At 43.2% G+C, this 25209-nt stretch overlaps 1 protein-coding gene across 1 annotated transcript in view; it reads right to left on the reverse strand.

Moving 5' to 3' along the window:
- The window catches only part of gpr158a (G protein-coupled receptor 158a), a 641632-nt gene that overhangs the window by 100611 nt on the left and 515812 nt on the right, over positions 1 to 25209 (reverse strand). The window contains exon 11 of the mRNA XM_041183940.1: positions 6488 to 6626. Coding sequence (XP_041039874.1) covers positions 6488 to 6626 — 139 coding nt within the window. The remainder of the gene's footprint in view (positions 1 to 6487; positions 6627 to 25209) is intronic.

Here is a 25209-nt window from a genome sequence, read left to right on the forward strand (position 1 = left end):
TACCAGTAGGTATGCTAGGCCTACAGACATGGTTGCCATCTTGGCTATGCTGTCTCTTAATCACACTAGTTTCCATTTTATAGGTATTATGCACTACTAATGATATGATATTATGACTGGGGTGTTTCCACTGAAATATTTCGCAGTGTAGTTAGATGTAGATAGCCATTTTTAAAAAAAAATCATTCTTGGGATGTGGCAAGGCCAGCATTTATTGACCATCCCTAATTGCCCTTGAGAAGATGGTGATGAGCTGCCTTTTTTAACCACTGCAGTCCATGTGGCGCAGGTTTTCGCATAGTGCTGTTAGGGATTGTGCCATTGGGTTTTCAGTCACAGGTTCCCTTTGGAATTGTGGGCTTTGAATGCACTTCCATGGGAATTGGAGACACTGGGCCTGATATATACGGGGAGGAAGTGGGGGAGCTTGATAGTAGGGGAGGGCGGGGAGGGGGGGTAGAAATCTCAGTTGTGGAGGTCCAGCCGGAGTTAATAGCAGGACCTTTTCTTCTGTTTCCTGCCTGGCAGTTGGCCAAATTGATAGACTGACCAGTTGCAGGGAGGGATAGCCACTGGTAGGAGGCCGCAGTCAGGGAAATTTGAGGATGGTCTTGAGCAATCGGGAAGGGGCGAACATCTGGGGTGAGTGGGGAGGGGTGGAGTGTGGGGAGTGGTTGGAGTCTGACAATAGTGAAGGAGAGATCAGAGTTTGGTGTAGGGTGGGGCATCAGAGCCTGCTAATGGTTACATAGAACACATAACATAATAACAGGACATCCGGCCAACCAGTCCATGCTGGTGTTTATGCTCCACTTGAGCCTCCTTCCATCTGTCTTCATCTAAATCCATCATTGTAACTCTCTATCCCCTTCTCCTTCATATCTTTGTCTAAAATCCCTTTAAATGAATCTATGCTGTCTATTTTAACCACTCCATGTGATAGTGAGTTCCACATTCTCACCAGTCTTTGAGTAAAGAAGTTTTTTCTGAATTCCCTATTGGATTCTTTGGTGACTATCTTGTATTGATGGCCTCTCATTAGCTTTTTCCCTACAAGAGGAAACCTTCTCTCTGTAATCATTCAATCAAAACCTTTCATAATTTTAAAGGCCTCTATTAGGTCACCCCTCAGCATTCTTTTTTCCAAGAGAAAAGAGACCCAGCCTGTAAATCTCTTTCTGATATTTATATCCACATATTTCTGGTATCATCCTTGTAAATCATCTCTGCATTCTATACAATGCCTCCATGTTCTTTAATATGGAGACCAGAACTGCATGCTGTACTCTTAAATGTGGTTTAATCAAGGTTCGAAGGAGGCTTAGCATAACTTCCCTATTTTCCACTTTATTTCTGAGGAATAGAATTGAAGTGCATGGTTTTCTTTTTGATGACCTTGCTAAGCACAACTTTTAATGACTGATGTATTCGTACTTTGAGATTCCCTTGTTCCACTATCCCACCTAGATTTGCACCTTCCAAGTATTAAGTGACCTCCCTATTCTTCCTCCCAAAATGTACTACTTCACATTTACTGTAGTATTAGAGTTGAAAGGGTTAATGTGTGGGACTGTGTAAACAGAATTGCCCATAATGATGATGTAAGAGACACATGACCAAGAGTCAAGAGAGAGAATACTTCTAGCCTGAGCAGCGTAACACCCAGACATGTATATCTGTATACAGTCCTGTTATATCCCATAAACCAGTTATTGTTCAGACATACCAATGTCTCAGCAATCATTCCTCAGCTAGTCTAAACAACAGACAACACTTGTCTTTGTTGAACTTCATTTGCCAATTATTTGCCCATTCTGCGAGGTAGAAAGGTAAATATTAGGGCTTTTGGGTCAGTTAATCATGGCAGGGAGGGGAGGTTGCAATTGGCACGGGAGGGCAAAGGCTTGTTTCAATGGCCTGACAGAGCACTCCTGCTCCTCCTGGCCAACAAGGATATGTTCCCCAATTTAATTGTTACCTCTCAAACCCCGACCCTCTCTTGTCCATCATGGGTGTATTAATACCTACCAGTCTGTCAGTGGCAAACACACTTTGTTTTGATAATGGATTACTGCATGATTTCAATGGAAGTAAAATTAGACAGGGTATAAATGGCAGCCAATCCAATCAGTTTAGGTTGAGGGTCAAATTGGCCAGGACAAGGAGAAGTCCTTTTAAATCTACAGCAGCAAGAAGATGAAGCCACATTTTAGAGTGAGGCTGAAAAATCCAAGAATGCTAGCCCAGAGGCTGACTTTTATGGCTGCAGATCGGGTAGACCACCCTGTCGCACTTAAATAAAATATGATGTGGTGACCTTGGGTCAGCAATCCAATGACATCCCACCAGCATCCAATAAAACAGAAGGTGAGCAGGTGCTGAAATCAGAAGCCCGTGTGCCTATTTGAAAACAAACGCTAACAAGCTTGTTTAAAAGGAACTTGTTTAAAAACCCATTTGGCTGCAATATTTTGTTGCCCACTCCATTTTTTACTAGTCGTACGTGAAATACATTGGGACTGAGTTATTTTGGGAGGAGGCAGCACAAGGACAGATGAAAAGGCCTGCAAACAAGACCCTGGCTGCATGTAACAGCAGAGTCTGCTGCTGAAGGTGGCAGCATTTGGCCATTCGGAGACTTTATTTCTTAACTTTTTTCGACTGACATAACAATTAAGGAAAGAGTAAGAGGGAAGTAAATCGGTGGCCGGAACCAACTATTGGTTTGCAGCCTAAGCCTTCTCCCATTGGACGTCCTGCTCTAGATGCCTCATTGGCTACAAAGCTGCCTTCACAGTGCTAATTGTCCGGCATTACTGCCAGCCAACTACCAATTGGTCAGCCGACGCTTGACTCTACATAAGAGCGGGGGTGAGAGGGAGCGGATTGCGCAGTTTCCGTACTCCATTGGAAAATGTAAAATCCAGCCCTAGTTTTCTCCTTAGTAATGAGGAATGAACCTAGAGGCAACAATAGTGGCAACTGGACCAGAGCTAATCAGTAAACCTTTGTCTCCTAGGTACCAACTTACATATGTTGAAAACAAGGCAGCACTAAAAGCTTGAAAGCAATACAGGCATTCTTGTAACAGATTTGGCTGTATTTTGAAAAATTAGATCTGACCTTCTCAAAACTCCGGCCACCCTGCCAATTCTTGGGAGACGAGAGAACAGATTTCAAACATGTTTTTAAACTACGATGATATGAATGGCACTTGGCGTCAGGTCATTTTGGCGGTTGGGAGTGTGGGGAGTGGAGTGGGCAGTGGAGGAGAGGTGGGGTTTTGCTTTTGTTGTGTACAGTGCAGAGGAAAGTCTTTCCCTGTTGTGTCCTTTTAAATAATTGGGATCTGAAGTGCAAATAGAGGGTCATTTTCATGAGGCCCTATCCATTAAGCGGGCAGTGGGCGAATCAAGTCCTTTTCCTACTCTTGAAACTAACCAGCCACCCATGCTAATTGCTGTGATGCAGTATTGAATTGGCAGAAATAAAACAGAATTGCCAAAGTTGCCTGTGAGATGAATGTTGATAAACAGATCACCGATCGGGAACGGAGCAGGACACTTAATGGGCCATCCACGGAGCAGGGTCAATAGTTCCTCCTTTTAAAGGGGAGGGCCACTCTTTGAGAACCAGTGGACACAAATGATTGATATCCAGGCAGTCAATATACTGCTAAGAACATAATAATGGTGTTATTTATAATACTTTTCATTTCCACCAAATACTCCTGCTGTGCACTACCCAGCAAAATTGATTCCATTTTTCTTGATTTTACTGTTGACTCATTTCAATTTATATTGGAAATATCTTTTCATTAATTTATGCCACAAATTGCTGTTCAACCTTGCTGCCCAATGTAACTTAAAGGATATGGATTATTCAAATTCAAAAACTAAGGTGCAGGACATCACCAATATTGAAAACAATAAGGAGGTGAGGTAGGTGTGGTAATGATGATTTGGTGGCACTCAAGCTTTTTAAAGAGTCATGATTTCAGAATGAAGAACAATGAAGAAAGTGAAGACTGTGGGGTGGCGGCAGTGGAGCCGTTACTGACAAAGGCAAAAGTTAAAGGAAAGGAAACCTAAAGTGCACATTACGTAGCTTAGAAATTGGGGCTGCTGATGTCCATGTTGCACATTTGTTCTGTTGAAGAGTCATATGGACTTGAAACATTAACTTTGTTCCTCTCCGCAGATGCTGCCAGACCTGATGAGTTTTTCCAGGTATTTTTATTTTTGTTCCGCACATTTGTCCATTGCTTGAGATGGTCTCTGCCAAATTCTGCAAACAGCTCCTGCCTCTCGCTCCTCCTTTCAGAGCCTCCTTTAAAACCTACCTTTAGCCAACCTTTTATGTTATCTCCTTCTTTGCTTCGGTGTCAATTTTTGTCTGATTATATTCGACAAAGTGCCTTGGGGCTTTAAAAGACATCATATAAACACATGTAGCTGATGCTATTTTTGAGTTGTTGCTTCACAATTTTGACACTTTAGCCTTGTATTAGGTTCAGCTTTAATCATTTATAAAACCTTCTGTGCCAGATTGAAACAAAAATGATGAAGAAAATTAGATTCCCTGCGCCAGCTCCTCATTGGCAGAATTCTGTGGCGGTAGATCCTCTTAGACTTTATATACTCAGGCAGCTATAAAAGTAATTGTATTTCAGATGAGGCAATGTTATTTTATTCAACTATTAAACTACACCAACAAAATCCTGAATAGGAAATTTAAACAGCCAGTGAAAACAGGTGAACTATGTTTGAATAAAGTGGAAAGAATCAATGTATGTATATATTTTTCCTACTGTTGAAAAGCTGACATATCTCCAATCCTGCAAGCTGTCAGCAGAGCTAAAAGCTTTTTTGTTTTGCATCGGTGGGCTCTCTGCAGTGCAGAAGCATGCACAAATTGTCATGGATTATATAAGCAGCTCACATACACATAATGGAAGATGGCATTAGAGGCCATGCACATGTGCTATGCTGTGATTTCATACTGCAATACAGCAGCAACAGTGGCATGTGGTTGGATTTGTATTACCCATACTGGTAATAGTAATTACAGAATCGGAAAACCTAGAAACAAGGATTAAGCAGCCTACATTTACACATCTGGTTGTTTCTATCTTACGCAAGTAAATGTTCACATGATGGATTCCACTTATTATTTAAGTGCGCAGCACAGATAAATGACACATTGGAAATGGCAGGGTTTCGCTGCAGTAGGATGCAATTTATGCTGAGTAAAATTTTAAGGGGAACAATTTTAAGATAAACCTAAAATTTTGGGATAAACCAAAGATAAAAGTAGTACTATAACATCCATGGTAGTGTACAGAACTTTGTACTTGACTGAGATGGCTCATAATTTTGCCCCTAACAAGCTTATAGGGTGAATTAGCTCCATTTCCAAATGAGAAATTATTTTTGTTTCTTCTTTGAATGTGATCCCACAAAACCCGTGGAAACAAAAGTTGCATTTGACATTACTTAAGGTAGGGAAAATATATTACCATTGCTTCCACCAGAGGCTTGATGCAATAGATCTTACACATTTCACAGTGAATGCTGCTGTTCTTTTTGTGCAGTCCTCAGTTAGACTGGACAGTTTAGGGGGAACTGAAAAACATGGTGACTGAAATGACACTACTGTGTTAATAAACAAGGTGCCAAAATGATATTCTTCAGTTGGTTATTTTGGTAATGGCCTTAATGCATTGAAAATAAGCAAGTTAATGGCTTTATTAAAATAATGGATAAAAGAAGTTTCATTCAAATGTATGTGTTCCTCCCCAGTATCACAGAGTGCACTTGTGATCACTAGTCTAATAAGAAAGCCAATGTGGACAATCAATGTGAAAAATGGTGACAGTGGGGAAAGAATTGTTCTGGCTACTATACATTTATTTAGTCCGTTATGTGACGTTGCTATATATTGCAACCAGTGCAATAAAAAACCCCCACCCCACCGATTAGTCATAAGTAACAATTTCAATCAATATGGTCACAAGTTAAATGGGATATGGGTATGCGTGGCCAACTGCTTGCAATATGTATACAGTGAACCTTCATAAAGCACAGGCCATCTGCTACAAGAGGGAGCTTTGCTGTGCTCAGTGCCTGAAATTAGGGTCACCACTGTGTGGTGTAAGGTTTCACCAAAGCACCTCTCGTACTCCAGTGGCGGTCCTCCAAAATAAGTTACAGTCAAGAGATCACTGTTTGTCAGTTGACTGCACTGCTGTAATTCTGTGAAAGCTATCTTGTGTAAGGAAGGTTAGTCAAATAAAGAAGGGACTGAATGAAAATAGACACTGCCGCTACAGCATTTGTGCGGCATGAATTGAATAAACACATGAGTTATTTTTCAAAGAATCCTCCTCTTGCTCCAATTAATTTGAAAAGGAGAGAATAAAAATACACCCCTCCGCACCCCCTCTAGTTTTTAGGTAATTATGTTTAAGAGCCAGCAGTCTTCTTACCTGATGGTATGGAATACAGCAGATATAATGAGTTCATTATGGACAGCTACAGCCATGTAGCGTGGTTCATGAAATGCTGATGGTACTGTCCGTACTGCATAGCAGAGAAATACCCCCCAGAGGAGGAAGAGAAATTCAGCTGCAGGAGAAAAAGCAGAGAAGGAATGGAGTGACTTTGAGCTTCATGCACCATCTGATCTTTCTTTAGAAAGGCCAACTTCCTGTAGTTCGACAAAAAGAAATTGGCAAATTTCAATTAGCTTCTGCAAAACCTGAACCCTTTTCCACATGTCCCTTAACTAGAAGTTGCTCTGTTTGCCTACAGTGCTTTGAGATAGGATGACATCACAAGGGTGAGCTCAACTCTTAAGTCCACTCTTGAATTATGTTTAGTAACTTTTCAAGGAAATAAAGAGTTAACTGATTTTCTTTTGAATCAAATATTTCATAGCACAACTGCAAAGCTCCATGATGCAATCCTTCCCAGCATAGGACAAAAGGTCAGAAGCAAAAAATGTGTTAACCACGAGCAAGTGAAGACAGGATAGTGGAGACGTGAAACAGAAACTCAGAGGAACTATTTGATTTGGGGTCTTTGTGATGCCTTTGGAGTAGGGGAATTCTAGAAATATTATCCATGTTGCTTCATTTTTTCAGAGGAGTTGGGGAAGGAACTTAATTTTCCATAAAGTAGGAGGCTAGCTGATAGCAGGGAAGTCTGTGATTGAACGATCCATTGTACAAGGAATCTGGGCTTTCTCATGCATAAACCCTGAAAAAATGAATAATAGCATCTTCCCTAATATTACGCAGTAACATAATAAACCATATTATTCCGTTTGGCAGCATCACATAGGCTGCATTTGGAATACTTGACAGGTGACTTTGTTTCTCCAAACCACCAAAGTTCTTTTAATATGATATATGCTGTAAATTGTAAAATGCTGTAAAGCTGCCCAATACTCCAGTTGACCAGCTGAATACGTTGTAGAGTTAAGTATTTTCTTAGAATCACAAAGCTTTAGTTTGCCGTCATTGCCATTCCCATTGCAACCTACACAGGCAATGAATTGGCTACTTTTATAAAAATGTTTTTAAGCATTTATTTGAAAGGGAAATGGGTGTTCTTTTAGACAAAATGTGTACTTCCTAGACTACTAAGCCTAGATTCTTTTCAGGGAGTGCTCTTGTAACATTGGCTTTAACCCATGTATTTCAAATGGGCTAATTACAGCTGTAAAACAACATCCCAATCGGAAAATCAAGGCTCCTCTCTTCTTTAAACAAGATGTTGAGTTATTGCAGAGATAAATACTAAGGGGAGCAAAAGAGTGACATATAATGAAGTATATGCCTGCATTTGCATAGTTACTTGGAGTAAAGGTGCTTAAAAACTGAAGGGAAAATGGTCACATAAATTTGAATTGTCAATCCATGAAATGATTATCACGTTTCTGAGATTGGGCTGACCAAAGGATAAAACAGGGGGCAGAATCTTCTTTTCTCAGTGGGTGTCTCACTCGCTGCCTGATAAAGTGGTGAGGCATCCACACTGACTCTGAGGAAGAAGGCCCACCATATCTTTTACCAATCAGGCAGTTAAGTGGCACCAGCAGGCCTTTCTCCAGATGACTTCCTGCTCGCCAAGAACTGGCCAATCGGAAGCCAGCAGCTCTTGCACTCAGCAGCGCCAAGGAGGAGGACGTGGCTGCTGCTGGAACCACAACCCTCAGAGTTCCAGGATTGTGGAGCAACCCAGGTAAAAGGTAAGTGCAGATGGGGCGAAGGGGGGGTGGGATCTTGCAGGGAGAGGAACATATGGTTTAGGATCAGGAGTAGGCCATTTGGCCCATCGCGCCTGCTCTGCCATTCAATAAAATCACGGCTCATCTGATTGCGGCCTTAACTCCACTTTCCTGCTTGTCTCTCATAACCCTTGACTGTATTGTATTTCAAAAAACTCAGTCTTGGATACATTCAACAAACCAACCTTCACTGTTCTCTCTCTTTCTCCTCATTTCAGTGTTAAATGGAAGCCCTTATTTTTAAACTGTACCCCAGTTTCTAGATTCCCCCACAGGTGGAAACATTCTCTCAGCATCCACCCTGTCAAGCCCCTTCAGAATCTAATATGTTTCAATAAGATCACCTTTTATTCTTCTAAACGCCAATGAGTATAGGCCTGACCTGCTCAACCTATCCTGATAAACTAATCCCTTCATCTCAGGAATCATCCCAGTGACCCTCCCTGAACTGCTTCCAATGCAAATGTATCTCTCCTTAAATAAGACGACCGAAACTGTATACAGTACTCTAGATGCGGTCTCACCAATGCTCTGTACAGTTTTAGCAAGGCTTACCTACCTTTATACCCCAGCCCCCTTGCAATAAAGGTCAACATTCCATTTGCCTTTCTAATTACTTGCTTTACCTGCATGTTAACCTTTTGTGATTCATGTGCAAGGATACCCAGGTCCCTCTGGTACTACAGCAGTTTGCAGTCTCTCTCCATTTAATTAATATGCTGCTTTTCTACTCTTCCTGCCAAAGTGGACAGCCTCACATTTCCCCACATTATACACCATTTTCCAAATTTCTGACCACTCACTTAACCTGTCCATATTCCTTTGTATCCTCATCACAACTTGCTTTCCTACCTATCTTTGTATCATCAGTATCATTTACATAGTTTGTAGACAGCTGGTACATAGTTATTTATTAATTAGTTATCTTTTTTAGATTATTTATCTTTCGACACTTGTTTCAAAAGTGAGTAAAGTTCTGAATTGCAATCTAGCAAACAAATGCAGTCAGAAAAATTCCCTGGATTTCAAGAGTTTGGCGATCTCTGAAACCTTCTGTGTTCAATAACAGAATGACAATGCTTCAAATACTCTGTCTGAACTAATCACAGAGCTGGTAAAGTACAATCTTCAATGGTCACAACGCAGTGAAATAATGTTAACATTTTAGAATGTTTTCACCCCAATAGTTCCTATTAGTATTTTCTAAATCATCTGTTATAGTATGAGATGAAAGGATGAATAGACACTAAACAACTGGATTCAGTCAATTTGACCAAATCTTTTCATAATTTTCCCCTGTGCAGCCTGCTCATGCTCCTGTTCACAGAATTTGTCAGGCTATGAATCTAGAATATAGAGAAGGACATACAATAAAAAAGAGACTCATGCAACCATCAAGAACCTTCTCAACTATTCTAAAAATTACCGATCCCATAACACTGGGGAAAAATGTCCATTTGGCGCTGCCTCAACATATTTCAATTTGTGCAATGACTAAAACCAAGAAAATCAGAAATTTAAATAGTATGCAGCATATTAATTTTTTAAGCAACATCATATCAACTATTCAACAATGCAGAAGTAAAATGATATGACTTTTATAAATAGGAGATTGTCCATTGGGAAGAGAGGCAGTCACCCGCTGAAAATAAAACACAAGCATGAATTCAATTTTTGTAATCAATTGGCTCATTGTTGTTGATGAATGTTTTGCTAAATTCTCCTGTTTACGCCTCTGGGCAGATGCTTTTTTTTTCATTATCAAAGCATCGAGCAGTAAAACTAATGGGACTGTGGAGCACTTAGTAACCCTGCTCGATAGCCCTGCTAACTGGGGCATATGCTAAGAAGGAAGGTGGCTCAACTCTAGAGAAAATAAGACAAAATATTGGTCTTCCCCACTTGGTGGAAGCTGGAAGGCAAGTAAGTTTAAAATAGGCTGGATAACTTACTTGCTGATGTTCTGCTCCCGCAGTCTTCAATTTTAACCTGCCATTCTGAGCAGATGCAAAGATGCCTACTTATAACCAGCATCTTTAAATGTTAAGATCAATGTATGATGATGTCATCTAGCTTTTTTTCAAATGTTCCTTGGGGGGCCAGGAGAAGCCCAGGCCCCACAAAGAAACTTTAGGCATTTCTGACCTGATGCGCCTAATTCGCAATTCCTATCACAAGTCCCACCCCCCCACCTCACCCTCCCTTGTAGCAATTTACCGAGCTTTTAAATAGTGGGTGAGAAATTGCATCATATGAGTGAGTAGGGGAAGGTTGGATAGGGCAGAGGAGGGGAGGGTGGACATGGGGTGGCAAAACTGTGGAAAGGGCCTCCAACTGATACAGGGGGCCAGGGAAGGAGGACCCGCTGCCCCATTTTCACTGACCAGCTGCCCACAGAGTTAAACCTGTCAAGATTTAGATTGGGTGCAAGATTCTCCCACTGCCCATTATATCAGAGTGGTGATGGGATAAGGCCCTTAATTGCACATTGATTGCCCAATTAAGAGCCTCAATTGGGCCACAGGTGGGTGATCCGCCTGACAAACTTTAGGCATTTCTGGCCATCCGTAAATTCATGGGGTGGGTGGGGGCAGGTGGACTAGCAGTGGGTATGTCACCAATGGCATGGTATCCTAATTTACAGGTCCACCAGTCTGCTTTCACACCCGCGGGGGGGTGGGAGGGGGAAGGGACCTGTAAGCGTTAGCCCCATGTTTTCATCTCTGGCTTAATATTGGGGGCATTCTCCCAACTAAATTGAAACCTATCCTAATGACTGAAGATTTAAGAGTAAAAGAGACAGGGATATGAGCAAGACGAACCTGACTGCACTTCAAAAAGCTGGTGCAGACCCGGTGGGCTGAATGGCCTCCTTCTGTGCTGTTTTATTCTATAATTCTATGGCATTTGCTTTAGTGAACATGCTGCTAGGGAGACTGACTGCAGCCCTTGGCATGACGCAAAAACAATTTCCCTCTACAGTATTATGAGAAGGCCAGTCTTAGCTGCTATCTTAATGCTTTCAGAATCTGAAAAGAAAACCAGAAACAAAACATAGACTAATCCTTGGCTTTCACCAAACCCTGTGCTGCAGTTTATTGGCCCACACGTCAGGAGCAATTCTTAATTAACAATATAAATAGAAAAATAACTGCCTGTGAGGCAATTTATTTCTCTCTGGCATATACTGTCCTTCACATTATAACCTATAGTAGCTTTATATGACAAAATTGTCCTTTTATTCTGTTTGCTGGTTCACCTCCAAACCAAGCACTACCTGTCAAAATGAATTGAGGTTCGGTCTTGAAAAGTTGTACTATTATCCATTAAGCTAGAGGCTGACTTCCAGTTACTTGTGTAGCTTTGAATATTTTTAAAGCATCATCGTTTCAGTGAACTGATTTTTTTATTTTCAGTGCAACAGCAGAAATTTGATTGTTTCAGCCAAAATGGAGAAAAGCATTTATCTGAGTAAAATAAAAAAAAATTCTTTGCTGAGGAGATTTAAGGAGTACATATATTTTTTACAAAATACGCTTTACATTTACAACTGCCCTAAAAATGTTTACAGAATAAAGAAGCAGCAACCTAAAGTGAAAAATTGTTTACTTGCAAAGAAGAGGTCTTCAAAATTTGAGCTGAAGCGTCTTAATGGACAACACTATTACAAACATCCAGTCGACGTTGACACACAGATATATTTAAAACTAATTTTACTTGTTATTGCTCTTTTCAAATAAGTACCATCATGCAGTAGCAGAAATGATAAAGTGGCTTTGCACAAACCTAATTGTTGTGAAATTGCATGCCTTAGGCTGCCTGTCACCCTACCACTGTTGAGTGAGCGTTTTGATGGGTATTAGGCAGTTCACGGGGGAGAGCTGTGTGCTGCTGGAGAACAGTCTACCTTTTGGGTGGGTGAAACATTGACATTGTTATCTAATTTCACTATCAGTCCACAATCTGTCAGAAAACTATGAAGTGAGGTGAAAGATAGTTGTGGAGAGCATTGTTTGGGAGTATACAAGGTACTGCCTGTGAGGGCAATTATTGCCCAGTGATAGCTAGTGAATCTGTCCTACTGCTTGTCCCCCACCACCTGTCAACCAGTCATGGAGAGGCGGGCACAGAGAGAGCAACATTCAGATACTCACTGGGGATAGGTTGTGTACTTCATGGAGCGGCTATGTCAATTAACATGGGGAAGTGTAAGTGTGTGAGGTTTATTTGCAAAAAGCATTTAAGATATATTAAGAGGGAGACTGTGCTGGGTCTTCACCCAAGTATACAGGATTGCCTAAGTGCACAGAGTTTTGGAAAAATGTGCACATTGGATCACACATTCATAAAGAAACCTATTAGTTTTTTCTTCTATTTAAATTGAGTTAAATAGGTGTTTCTTTTGTTGGCCAGCCAAAAAACTGACATATGTGAAAATGCATTCACATGTTTAAAAATCTCCAAATCAACTCCTGAGAAATCCAGACAGGTAGAATTTCTGTTTGTCCCATTAAGAGTGCACAACATCTTACGTAAGCACAGAACTAAGAGGAGTAGGCCATTCAACCCTTCAAGCTCGCTCCACCATTCAATGAGATCATGGCTGATTCTCTACTCTGACGCCATTTTCCTGCACTATCCCCATATCCCTTGATGTTTTTTATGTATAGAAATCTATCAATCTCAGTCTTGAACACATTCAACAATGGAGCCTCCACAGCCCTCTGGGGCAGAGAATTCCAAAGATTCAACATCATCTTCCCACTGACACTCAGCTCATCCAAATCTTGAGTCTTAGGCTGGAATTTTGTCCTCTGCCTTCCCCCTACCTCCCAACCCAACCTTAGAGAGCTGAGAAAATCTAGGCACAGATTGGCAGGGCCAAGTTATAAGCGAGTGTAACCAGGAATGTGTAGCTTGTTGGTTCAGGACAAAAACAGAATTACCTGGAAAAACTCAGCAGGTCTGGCAGCATCGGCGGAGAAGAAAAGAGTTGACGTTTCGAGTCCTCATGACCCTTCGACAGAACTAGGTGAATCCCAGGAAAGGTTGAAATATAAGCTGGTTCTGCCAGACCTGCTGAGTTTTTCCAGGTAATTCTGTTTTTGTTTTGGATTTCCAGCATCCGCAGTTTTTGTTTTTATATTGTTGGTTCAGGATACTGGTAAACTTGTTGTCCAGCTCCGATGACAATACCTGTTAGGGCATTGGCTTCCAGAGTTACTGGAGCTGAGTGGGAAAACTGCCAGCTCTTAGTGTTTTGAATGTGAAGTTTTAGACGATGATTATGTTTTAGGACTGTCTCTTTAATTCAAGGTAAAATGAAGGAATGAAGAGGGTCATGTGATTTCATATCAATTCTGTTTGACAATGAGCCTGGGTGGCTTGGTTACCATGGGGACAGGGAGCATCACTGAGTAAGGTGCAAAGTCTTCTTTTTTATTTTTTGTTCACGGGATGTGGCCTTCACTGGCTAGGCCAGCATTTATTGCCCATCCCTAGTTGCCCTTGAGAAGGGGGTGGCAAGCTGCCTTCTTGAACTACTGCAGTCCAAGTGGTGTCGGTACGCCCACAATGCTGTTAGGAAGCGAGTTCCAGGATTTTGACCTAGTGACAGTGAAGGAACGGCAATATACTTCCAAGTCAGGATTGAGAGTGACTTGGAGGGGAATTTTCAGGTAGTGGTGTTCCCATCTATCTGTTGCCCTTGTCTTTTTAGATCATAGTAGTCATAGGTTTGGAAGGTGCTGTTGAAGGGACCTTAGTGAATTCCTGCAGTGCATCTTGTAGATGATACACACTCCTGCTATTGTGCATCAGTGTTGGAGGGAGTCAATGTTTGTGGATGTGGTGTCAATCAAGTGGGCTGCTTTGTCCTGAAACAAAGGCAAGAGCAGCTGGGCTAGCTGTGGATAGATTTTCTGTCTCAGTTTTTAAGGGCAGAAAGAAGCCGATGTCTATCAAAAAGACAAAGTACTTCAGCTAGTGTGACCAGTAGAGAGGAGTGTGCCTTTTTGTGGATTACAAGGCAGAATGTGGAAGGGAACACTGTATCTGGTCAAAGAGATGCATCCATTGGAAATTCAAAGACTCTGGAAGATTTGTCCTGGCATGGCTAGAGGAAGGAATTGCTGGGAGCTGGCTTTACTGCTAGCAATCCGTTTGGAACTTCTCCAGAAACTGAAAAAAGTACCTTTTGATTGACACTCAATGTTACGACAAAATAGGGAGAAGCAAACCCATTGAAAGCTGAGAATGATGTTGGCTTGGTTTCTGTAAAGTACTGGGTTATGATTTTTAAAAATTATATTAAAAAGGTAAAGGGAGGTTATCTTTTCTGTAGTTTCAAGTGCTAGTTGCCTACTAAGTCATGTTTAGTTCTTGTTGCTTTTAATTTGTTTGTTACAGTAAGAGTCTTAAAACTTGAAACTTTGTTGTGCAATTCCTTTAAGTGGGTCACTGGAACTTCAAATATCTTTTTAAAGCTAATCAGGCTTTACTGGGATCACACAATTAGTATCAGGTTCCATTGGTGAGCCAGTCTAGTTAGTCAACCAGCAACACTACTCTTGAGTAATGCAGATCTGCTTGTTTATATAATATCAAATAAAAACAGAAAGTGCTGGGAAAATTCAGCAGTCTGACAGCATTTGTGAAGAGAGAAACAGAGTTAATGGGCAGAATTTTCTGGCCTCGCCAGTGGCCGGCACTGTCGCGGGCAGGATGGGAAAATTTGGAGAGCGGCCAAAAGTCAGCGACAATGCCCACCACTGGCTGTACTGGAAAATATCAGCCAAGTTTCAAGTCAAATATGGCCCTTCTTTGGAACTCAATTAGACCTGCTTGCTTCATGCCTTTGAGTCTATTACAGCGGGTTGGCATGATTTCAAATTTCCATTCAGAGGCATATATTGTGAGAACTGCCTTTCCCCCATTTTCTTCCCTTCCAAGGAGAAAGCTAGATGATTGAGCACGTTTTCCTTGTTTTCTCTGATAAATACTTTCGAAATTCCCCCTTGAACTACGTAAGGTCACAAGATTGCACTTGGAGCGAACTCCACCATATGCCATATTTTGAAGAAAGGTGCATGACCAGAACATTCAAGACCTGATTTAAATTCAGGATGGAAATAGCATGGATGGGGCTGAAGCTATCCATGTGAAGCCAGGGCTATTTTAAGTTCCAATCCTCATTAACATTTGAAGAACATTCTGTCCTCTTGACTGGCTGCAGAATCAGGCTACCTTCCCATGTGACCCTGTTTTTCTCAACTGTGCTAAAAACAGTAATGCACCTCTTTAGTTGAGGTTGTGTGCCCTTTCTGAACTTTTAGTTGAACAACACTGGAAGATTTGATGGCTGCAGATATGAGGCAAAGTACTGCTCCCCCTTTTCTAAAGCTTTACTGGAGCTCCTGACGGAGAATATAGGCCAAAAGAGAGGTATTCTTCTCAGACACCTGTGAAAGCATCCCTAAGGCAGGCCTAAAGGGTGGTGATTAAAGGGTCAATTCCAAGAACATCACTCCACCACCACCCCTCCCCCTGACACCCATGAACCCACTTCAATATAGAAAGAATTTTAATGAAGTCCCAAGAGCTGCAACAGTGACTACAGCGCTTCATCTCTCCACCTCTTTCATCAGCATCACTTAACGCTCCTTTCATGCCCTCCCACAGCACTTTCAATGATGCTTTCTCCCTTATCACAACCTTCAACATACAATTAATGGTGGCATAGTGGTAGTGTCATCAGACTGCTAACCTAGAGGCCCAGGCTAATGTGCTGGGTACATGGGTTCAAATCCTACCAAGGCAACTGGTGAAATTCAAATTCAATTAATACAAATCTGGATTGTAAAGCTTGCCTCAGTAATAGTGACCATGACAACTATCATCAATTGTTCTGAAAACCCATGCTTAAGGGAGGAAATCCACCATCCTTACCTATTATGGCCTACATGTGACTCCTGATGCACAGCAATGTGGTTCATATGCCACTATGGCAGGTGGTGGAATTTAAATTCAATTATAAAATCTGGAATTGAAAGCTAGCCTCAGTAATGGTGAGCATGAAACTATCATCAAATGTCATAAAAACCCATCTGGTTCACTAATGTCCTTTAGGGAATGAAATCTGCCATTCTTACCTGGTCTGGCCTACATGTGACTGCAGATCCACAGCAATGTGGTTGACTCCTAACTGCCCTCAACAATGGCTTACCAAGCCACTCAGTTCAAGGGCAATTAGGGATCGGCAGCAAATGCTGGCCTTGCCAGTGATACCCACATCCCATTAAAAAATATAAAATAAAGCATACAATTCTAAAGGGGGTGCAGAAGTACAGTGACCTGTGTATAATTTATTGAAGGTGGCTTAGACTTTATTAATAGAGGCGTAGAGTAAAAGAGCAAGGTGGTTATGTCAAACTTGTATAAAACACTGGTTCAGTCTCAACTGGAGTATTGCATTCAGTTCTGGGCATCACATTTTAGGCAAGATGTGAAGGCATTAGAGAGAGTGCGGAAAAGATTCATAAGAATGATTCCAGGGATGATGAACTTCAGTTACATAGATGAATTGGAGAAGTTGGGACTGTTAAGGCTATGGGCCAAGTGCTGGTAAATGGGATTAGGTATGTAGGTCAGGTGTTTCTCATGTGTCGGTGCAAACTTGATGGGCCAAAGGGCCTCTTCTGCACTGTGATTCTGTTTTCCTTGGAGAAGAGAAAGTTGAGAGGAGATTTGATAAAGGTATTCAAAATCATGAGGGGTCAGGACAGAGCAGATAGGGAGGAACTGGAAGGATTCAGATCAAGAGGTCACAGGTTTAAGGTAATTGGCAAAAGAAGCAATGGAGACAAGAGGAGAAACTTTTTTTATGCAATGAGTGAGGTTCTGGAGTATGCTCTTTGAGAATGTAGTGGAGGAAGGTTCAATTGAGGCATTGAAGAGAGAATTGTATTATTATCCAAAAAGAAAGAAAGTACAGAGTTACGGGGAGAAGGTGGGGGAATGCCCTCGCTGCATGGCTCATTTGGAGAGCTGCCGCAGACACGACGGGCCAAATGGCCTTCTCCTCTGTTGTAACAATTCTGAGATAAGTGGACCAATTTCAATTAATTCAGATTTACACCAGTTAAAATGGGACTACTGATATCACCTCTCCTCTGCAAGTTGCAGGTCAAAACTGGAACAGGTAAGACCCCTCAACGTTGTTTGTGTTTTAGAGGTAGCCTAATATATGATATGCTGACTTGAAAATTAGAATTGCAAATCCAAAATTGTAATTTTGTTTTGAACTCCCCCTAATGATTCTCCCTCTACCCCCTCTCCAATCTAATGCGCATTATCTGGAGCCATTTACGGATCAGAGAAAACTGTCATCTGTTTGTTCCACAACACAAAGCAGCTCCAACAGGTCACTAGTTCTGTTTAAAACAAGTCGCAGACACACCAGCACATCAATATTGTTTCATATAAATATCATATTATTGAAAAGTTTATTTGACAAGAGCAGAGGGCGAAACAGTTAACTCATAATAGCCTTGTGTATAATGTCTGCTCTTGGTCACATCTTGCAGATGACATTCAAATAAACATTTGTGGCTTTGGTGCCAAGGATTCAGGGAGCCTTGGTTATGTCATGTAATGGTCATTCCTTAAAAATGACAGCTCTAGCACTGTTTAAGCCATACTGGAGTCTAAATATGATTATGTCGAAGGACTTTGACAAATGAAAGCAGAATAATTAAACAAGGGCATGTTTTCATGTACTATTTGATAGATGTAAAATACAATTCTAAGTTCACAATAGAAGTTTTGTGGTTTTTCTCACAGTCAATTGGACAGTAAGCAATCTGATCAGAATAGAAAATGATACTGAGAAACACGTAATATATTATCAAGAACGCCGCATGCAAACAAATCAACCATTTTCTTTATTGGAAATCACAAGCAACTTTTTTTGATGGAGGAAAATGCAGGGTGATTGTCAAAAACCAAACACTACAATCCTAGGACATTGCTTTAAGAGTTCCTCAGGAGAGTGTCATTGTCCAAATATACTTAGTTGCTTCAATAATGACCTTCCCTTCATCATAAAGTCGGAACTGGAGTTGTTGGCTGTCAATTGCACAGCATTTAGCTCAATTCAAAATTCATGGTAATGAAGCAGCCCATGTTGTCCTAGAAAGAAAAAAATTCTGTTGGCTGGGGAGCCAAGACTAAAAACTAGACAGATTTTTAAAAAGTGAACTCAAGAAACACTTCTACACACAAAGGGTGGTAAAAGCTTGGAACTCTCTTCTGCAGAAATGGCAATTTAACCATGACCTCACTGAGTGCTGGAACAGGCTCAACCTATTGAACGGCCTACATTTGTTCCTATGCACAGCAGCATTTGGACAATGGCTTATATTGAGAAGTGGAAGATAGTATTTTTTTCTTTACAAGTGACAAGTAATGACCATTCAGAAACAAGGGAGAGCTGAGCCACTTCCCCACCACACTGAGATTTAACAGCACCATATCAGGGATCCCCGACAATCAATGTCTTGGTAGGACACCATTGATCAGAAACTTAATTGGAGAAGCTCTACAACACTTTGGCTGTGAGAGCAGGACAAAGGCTGGGTGCTCTGTGAAGAGTAGCTCCTCTCCTAACTTTGCAAAGCCACTGCATCTACAAGATTTAAGTCAGGTTAAATCAAGGTTAAATCTGATGAAATACATGTGCCTGGAAGGATTCAGCATGGCAAGACAAAAGAGGTTTAATAATCAAGCAGGACAAAGCAGTCCACTGAATCAGAAAGACTGAACATTCAACCCCTTCACCACCATTTGTCTGTGGCAATGGTAAGTCCCATCTATAGCCTGTACTGCAGCAACTCAGTGATAATATTAACACTTCCAGGTGTAATCTATAAATACTATAACAGCCAACAGAAATTTTACTCATAGCTAAAATGTAAAACAAAAGCCAATCTAAAAAGAAAATAGCCAGTAGACCAAAAACTCTGCTGAAGAAGTGGCACTGCACATGACAAGTCTTTCTCTCACCTGTGTCTGACACTACTGTTTCTCTTTCTTTTCTTCTACTTTTCTTTTTCCCTTTCTCTTCTTTACAATTCCTCTCCCCTTGCTCTTTTTTTGCTTTTCTGTCTCTGTCCTCTTCTCACTCTGTTGTTATTTTCTTTCAGCTTAGAGGCAGTGGGATATATGATAGTGTTGCAGGTAAAAGAACATCTAATATCTGCAAGTTGCATTTTAGTGAGCGTCTCAGAAAATGCAACCCTCAGTGACTCCCTTCCCATCAGCTCCCCTATTCTTTTAGGCTTCCTCCCAGTCCATTGTCTCATCTCCCTGTCCCTTCAGTCGAGTGAACTGCCTGTGCAGGCATGACAGGCACCAACAGCTCACTGGAATTATGCAGATGAAGCCTGAGGAACAACTTGTCATGATCCTTGGGACCTTCACCTTTTTGGGCACAGTCCCATTTAGCACTTACTAATTGGCGTTAGCTAAATTTTAAACAATAATATACCGAATGATCCAGAAGATAGGTAAAGATAGGTTTTATGGGAATAGATTAGTGTTATGGCAATAAAGGAAACATGGCATTTGATGACTTGCTTCTTAGCAAAGAACAAGGAGAATTTGGATATAACTGTTGACCACAATCCAATCAATAAGCAACTGTTATTAACATATCATCTGCTCTTTAAATTTTAAGTTGAAACAAGATACTGTTAACTGATTAGCCATTCAGGGCAGTGTGCTTTCCAAACAATATTTACATGTTAGAGTTCAGACAACTGAACCAAGAATGAGTTAATGCTGTTCACACAAGCAAACTTGTATTCAATGGGGAAAAGGTGATTAAGAGGGAATACTAGTTCTGAATGTCCACAGAGCTTAATCTAATTCACCAAGGTAACTTCACTGGGAGTGTAGTGGGATCCCCATTTAGATATGTAAATCAGGTCTCTGCCATTCTTCTATTGAAGCTACAGCAATGGAGCAGGAGCAGCTCCAAGGAAACGCTTGGCCATTATCGTTAAGATGATCTGGGCATGGATAACATAGGTTAAGTAAATTATTTTTTGCATAAGTTGTGACTGTAGACCTGAATACAAAACAGAACAGGGGATGTGGGGAACACGCTCCATAAAAATAGTTCATACCTGTTAGATTATTAGTGTCATGTTGATTAACTCTTGGAAGAAATGCCAGATAAATATTGGTGAAGAGCACAAATGAAAGGTAGAACAAATAGGGCAAACAGAAATTTTCAAATTCTCTGCCAAATATTATGGGCCATATACCATTGAAACCATTGATGAATCATCTGTTCAGTGCTGCTGCTCAGAATTGACTTGTGTGGCTTGCAGGTTGACTTGGAGTTTTGCACGATTACCTTTTGTAAGCAGGTAGAATTTTCAGACAGATATATTTTCCTGAAGAGTTACCTATGATCGGCTGCCTGTCTCAGGAAGTTGAGTAAGTCCGCTTTTGGGTAAATTGGGTGTTGCCTGTGAAAAGATTATTCTTCTGGGCCAAATTGCCTTTTCATCTTTGATATTTTGGCTGTTTTTTTTTATACTTATGACCTACTGCTAAATTTAAAAGAAGTTTATCAAAGTCTAGCAATGTGACAAAGATTTTTGTTAGCTCTACTGAATTTATTGTGCATTCACAATACAAATTGAATGAGCATTTACCAAGGAGGTCATAGAATCATTGAATGATACATTATTGAAGGAGGTCAATTGGCTCATGGGACAGAATTTTTCGATAAGCGGGTGGGCGTGCGCCTGACCCGCTCGAACGCGTGATGATGTTGAGTGAGCGCGTGCACGGGACTTGGAGCCATGCCTACCATCAATTACGAGGCTAGTTAAGGCCATTAAAAAGGTAAATAAGCTAGATTTTACGTTGCCCGTGCGATTTTGCGCTCGTCACACGGGCAAGATGGACAGGCAGGCAGCCGACAATTTGCTAAACTTCTTCCAAGGGAAGGATAAAAAGGGTCAGCAGCATTGCCAGTGTCAAAAGTGAGGAGCCTTGGAGATTGTTTGCTGCTGGTTGCTTATTGGCACTAGGCAGCTTCATCTCTGTTCAGGGCTTCATTGTTTGCATTTCCAGGCTTCATTTCAGGACTCATTCGTGTCTGCCAGGCCTCTGGAAGATTCAGACTGTGTGGACCCTTCCAGGTATCAGAGAGCCTTGTCTTATCCTGGTAATGTGGATTGTGGTCTCCGCTGGTGGCACCTCCTCTGAGGAGAGAGAGAGGGGCAGAAGGGAGATGAGACCAGGTGTCCCAATGAAGTTTCCAGGGGAGCGATCTGTGGGAGGAGAAGCTCAGGCACAAGGGGAGTAGGGCCAGCAGGAAGTCCTAGGTGGAAGTGGCCATAGAAGATGTCACTATCCTGCTGCCGGGGCTTACAGGTAGCGATGCAGCTACCTCAATACGTCCGCGGTGCAATGCTGAAGGAGGCTCCGCCTCTCAAGGGAGACCGTGACCTCCATTTGTCAGATGATTGGGCCTGAGATCAGCTCCAACTGTGTGGGTGTGCACCCCATGCCAGTGGCTCTGAAGGTCACAGTGGCCCTCAACTTCTATGCCTCCGGCTCTTTCCAGGGGTCAGTGGGGGAATCTGTGTGGAGTCTCCCAATCAGCTGTCTGCAGTTGCGTGAAGCTGGTGACAGAAGCTCTGCTCAGGCGGGTACTGACCTTTATTCTTTACCATGCGGACGAGGCCAGCCAGGCTGAGCAAGCCAGAGGCTTTGCAGCGATTACTGGGTTCCCTGTGCATAGGTTTGCAGCGACTGCCAACATGTGGCTATCAAGGCGCCAGCGGGTCAGCTGTGCGCCTTTATGAATAGGAAAGGCTTCCACTCCATGAACATGCAGATTGTGTGTGATCACAGGATGCATATTCTGCAAATCTGTGCAAGGTACACTGGCAGCTCCTCTGACACTTACATCCTGAGACACTCCCAGATGCCGAGACTCTTCAGTGCTCCAGCCCGATTGGTTGGATGGCTGCTGGGTGACTAGAGATATCCATTGAAAAGGTGGCTTACAATGTCTCTCGGCCACCCAAGAACAGAGGCAGAGCAGTGGTATAACAGGAGCCATGCCTCCACAAGGGCAGTGGTAGAAAGGACCACAGGCCTCCTCAAGATGTGCTTCCAATGCCTGGACTGTGCAGGGGAAGCACAACAAAACCCCCAGAGTGGGTGTCACTGATAGTAGTTGCATGCTGCGCTCTCCACAATCTGGCACTGGCAAGGGGACCCACTGGAGGAAGAGGATCTTGTCTCAGCTGCACAGGCCACAGCTGATGAGTAAGGAATCAGAAGAGGAGTACGCTGAGGGCATGCAGGAAAACATCAGTAACCTCCAGGGAGACAGGAACACCTTGATCCAACGCTCCTTCAGCTAGGCTGCCAAAGATCTACTTCCACCTCATGCCAGGGCTGCCGCCTCCATCCCGGAAGTCTGAAATGACCCTTTCATTTGCACCCAAAGTCTACTCAATGCCTGTGCAATAAAGTATCGAGCCCCTCACGTCCAGCATAACATATTGGCATACCCTGCACCAGAAAGAAAAATGGTGAAGCATACTCAGGCCATCAGAACCAAATTTAATGTTGTTGTCACATTGAAAGCTTAATGACATTACCTTTACTAGTGTTGATGTCCACAGCTGCAGACAAATAAACCAAACATAAATGAACAGAAAATCACCCATGAACTGTCCCTCTTGTGCCAATGGTGCCTTTAGTTTACATTTCTGAGTGCTATATCTTGGTGCCTCCCCCTCACTGGCACCGGCATTGGAGACAGCCTGCTGCCTTGTTGGCCTCGATGACCTTGGCAGTTGTCCTTTGGCCAGTGGAGCCTGTGCTGGCCTCGCCTGGGAGGGAGTGGCCAGTGCCACGGCTGGCATCTCCCCAGTTGCCGCAGCCTCATCAGATGCAATGGCCACTGGCAGAGGGGCGGAGGAGCTGCTGCCCTCATCCAGAGCACCCTGAGAGGAGCCCGCAGAGACAAGCAGCTTGTGCACTAACATGAGGTCGCTGTGGAACTCCCAGCTCATCATTGATGGATGGGCACCTAGCTGGGATACTGGGTACTTTATCCATCTCCCACACTGACACTGACCACCTGAGGTTGTTGCCTGTGTGAGGGCCTGCAGGTCCGAGCGCATCCCAAGGAATATCTGATTCTGTCCCTGGTGCTGCCTGTCCATGAGGGTTGCCATTCTGTCAATGGCCATGAGGGTCAACGCTGTGCTCATGCTCTGCATGAACTCCTCCACAGCAGAGACCATGGCACGCAGACCCTTATGGATCTCCGCCAGATCCTCCCGCACATCCAGCATCTGCTGCCTAATGGACGACTCCAGAGGTTCTTCATCTGCCTTCAATTGAACATCATCCTGGTCCCCCAGCAATCCTCCGAATGCCAGTGCCCTGGGCATTCTCTACCTCTGCCTGCACCTCAAGCGAGTGTGAAGTGCCCTCACCAATGTTCACTGACATTCTAGCCGCTGATCTAATGCCCACCGAGGTGCTGGTATCTGTGCTGGTGCCTGGTTCAGAGAGCGGATGTGATGCAGGTGCAAGCCCAGTGGTCCTCCGGTGTCAGGGGTGGCCCTTCAGGGTCCAGAGATCGAGTGTCTGCTGGCAAATCTAAAAGGGAGAACAAGGATGTGTCTTTAGTTAAAGTCTTCACATTATAACTGTGCATGTCAGGCACCCTGGTGAGATAATGGAGATCTGCATTATGATGCCATCGTCTTTCAATAGTCAATGGGGACTCCAGGTTTGAAGCTCCCATCAATGACGTGACCACACTAGAATGGTTGCACAATCCGAGACTCTCACCTCTGTGCACTGCACTCTTATCTTCTTCTGGCACCCCTGCCTCTCCATGCCTGGTTGCACAGGGAGCGTGCCAGCTCTCCAGCTCAAGGGTGTCCTGCTCGAACCTGGTCAGCAGCACCAGGTTGGGTGGGCCTCCGCCTGTATGTGACCTCTCTGCTTGTCTTCTCCTGAAAGGACAGAGCAGCATTGCAGCGCCATTGCAGCCTGGCCAACCCCAGCTGAGGAACACCTTCCAGGGCACATCTGAGTCATGGCCCTTGAGCTGCAAGGCACTCAGTCCATGCAGCCAGGGCTCACCCCCTTGGCCAGCTCTGGTGTCACTGACAGTTGGCACTCAGACTCTAGCACCCCTGAGGTCCAACGGCCACACCTTAACACTTCTGTAAATTCATCCTTCCTGAGCACAGCACATCATTAAAACTCTTCTGGCACTGCACCCATGTGCGCCGCACCATGTCATGGCTGCTAACTAGCGCTCTTTGTGAGGTGCAGTGGCCTCCTCCTCCCACCCCTGAGGACAAGGGTGTCCCTCCTGATAGCCACCTCCTCCAGGAGGGCAGCGAGGCACTCATCTGAAAATCAGGGGGGCTGAGTGCCCACCCGACCTGCCGTCCCGCCTGGAGTCTCCAGCCACACTTGACTTCATCACTTTGCTAATGCAGAACAGATGTTCTTCCATGGCAGCACTCTAGGGGCTGGCTGGGCTGTTTTTAAACCAGCCGCCAGGTTGCCATTGGACCCGTCAGCCGACAAGCCCCGACTCCCGCTCAGCCCTTCCCGACCAGTGCGGAGCCGCATTTCATGCTGAGCAGGCCTTAATTGGCCCGCGAGCGTGAATTTGCAGTCGGGGGCCGATCGTGGGTGGTAGCCTGTTTCCCAGCCACTCCCGAACCCGCCAACCCTGCCCGTCAGCCAAACTCAAAATCCTGCCCATTGTGTCTGAGGCCATGTCTTTGATACACATCCAATTAATCTTACTCTTATTCTCTTTCCCCAAAGCCCTATAATTTTTCTTTAAAA

The sequence above is a fragment of the Carcharodon carcharias genome, chromosome 3, assembly GCF_017639515.1.
Source record: "Carcharodon carcharias isolate sCarCar2 chromosome 3, sCarCar2.pri, whole genome shotgun sequence".
In the NCBI taxonomy this organism is placed as follows: Eukaryota; Metazoa; Chordata; class Chondrichthyes; order Lamniformes; family Lamnidae; genus Carcharodon; species Carcharodon carcharias.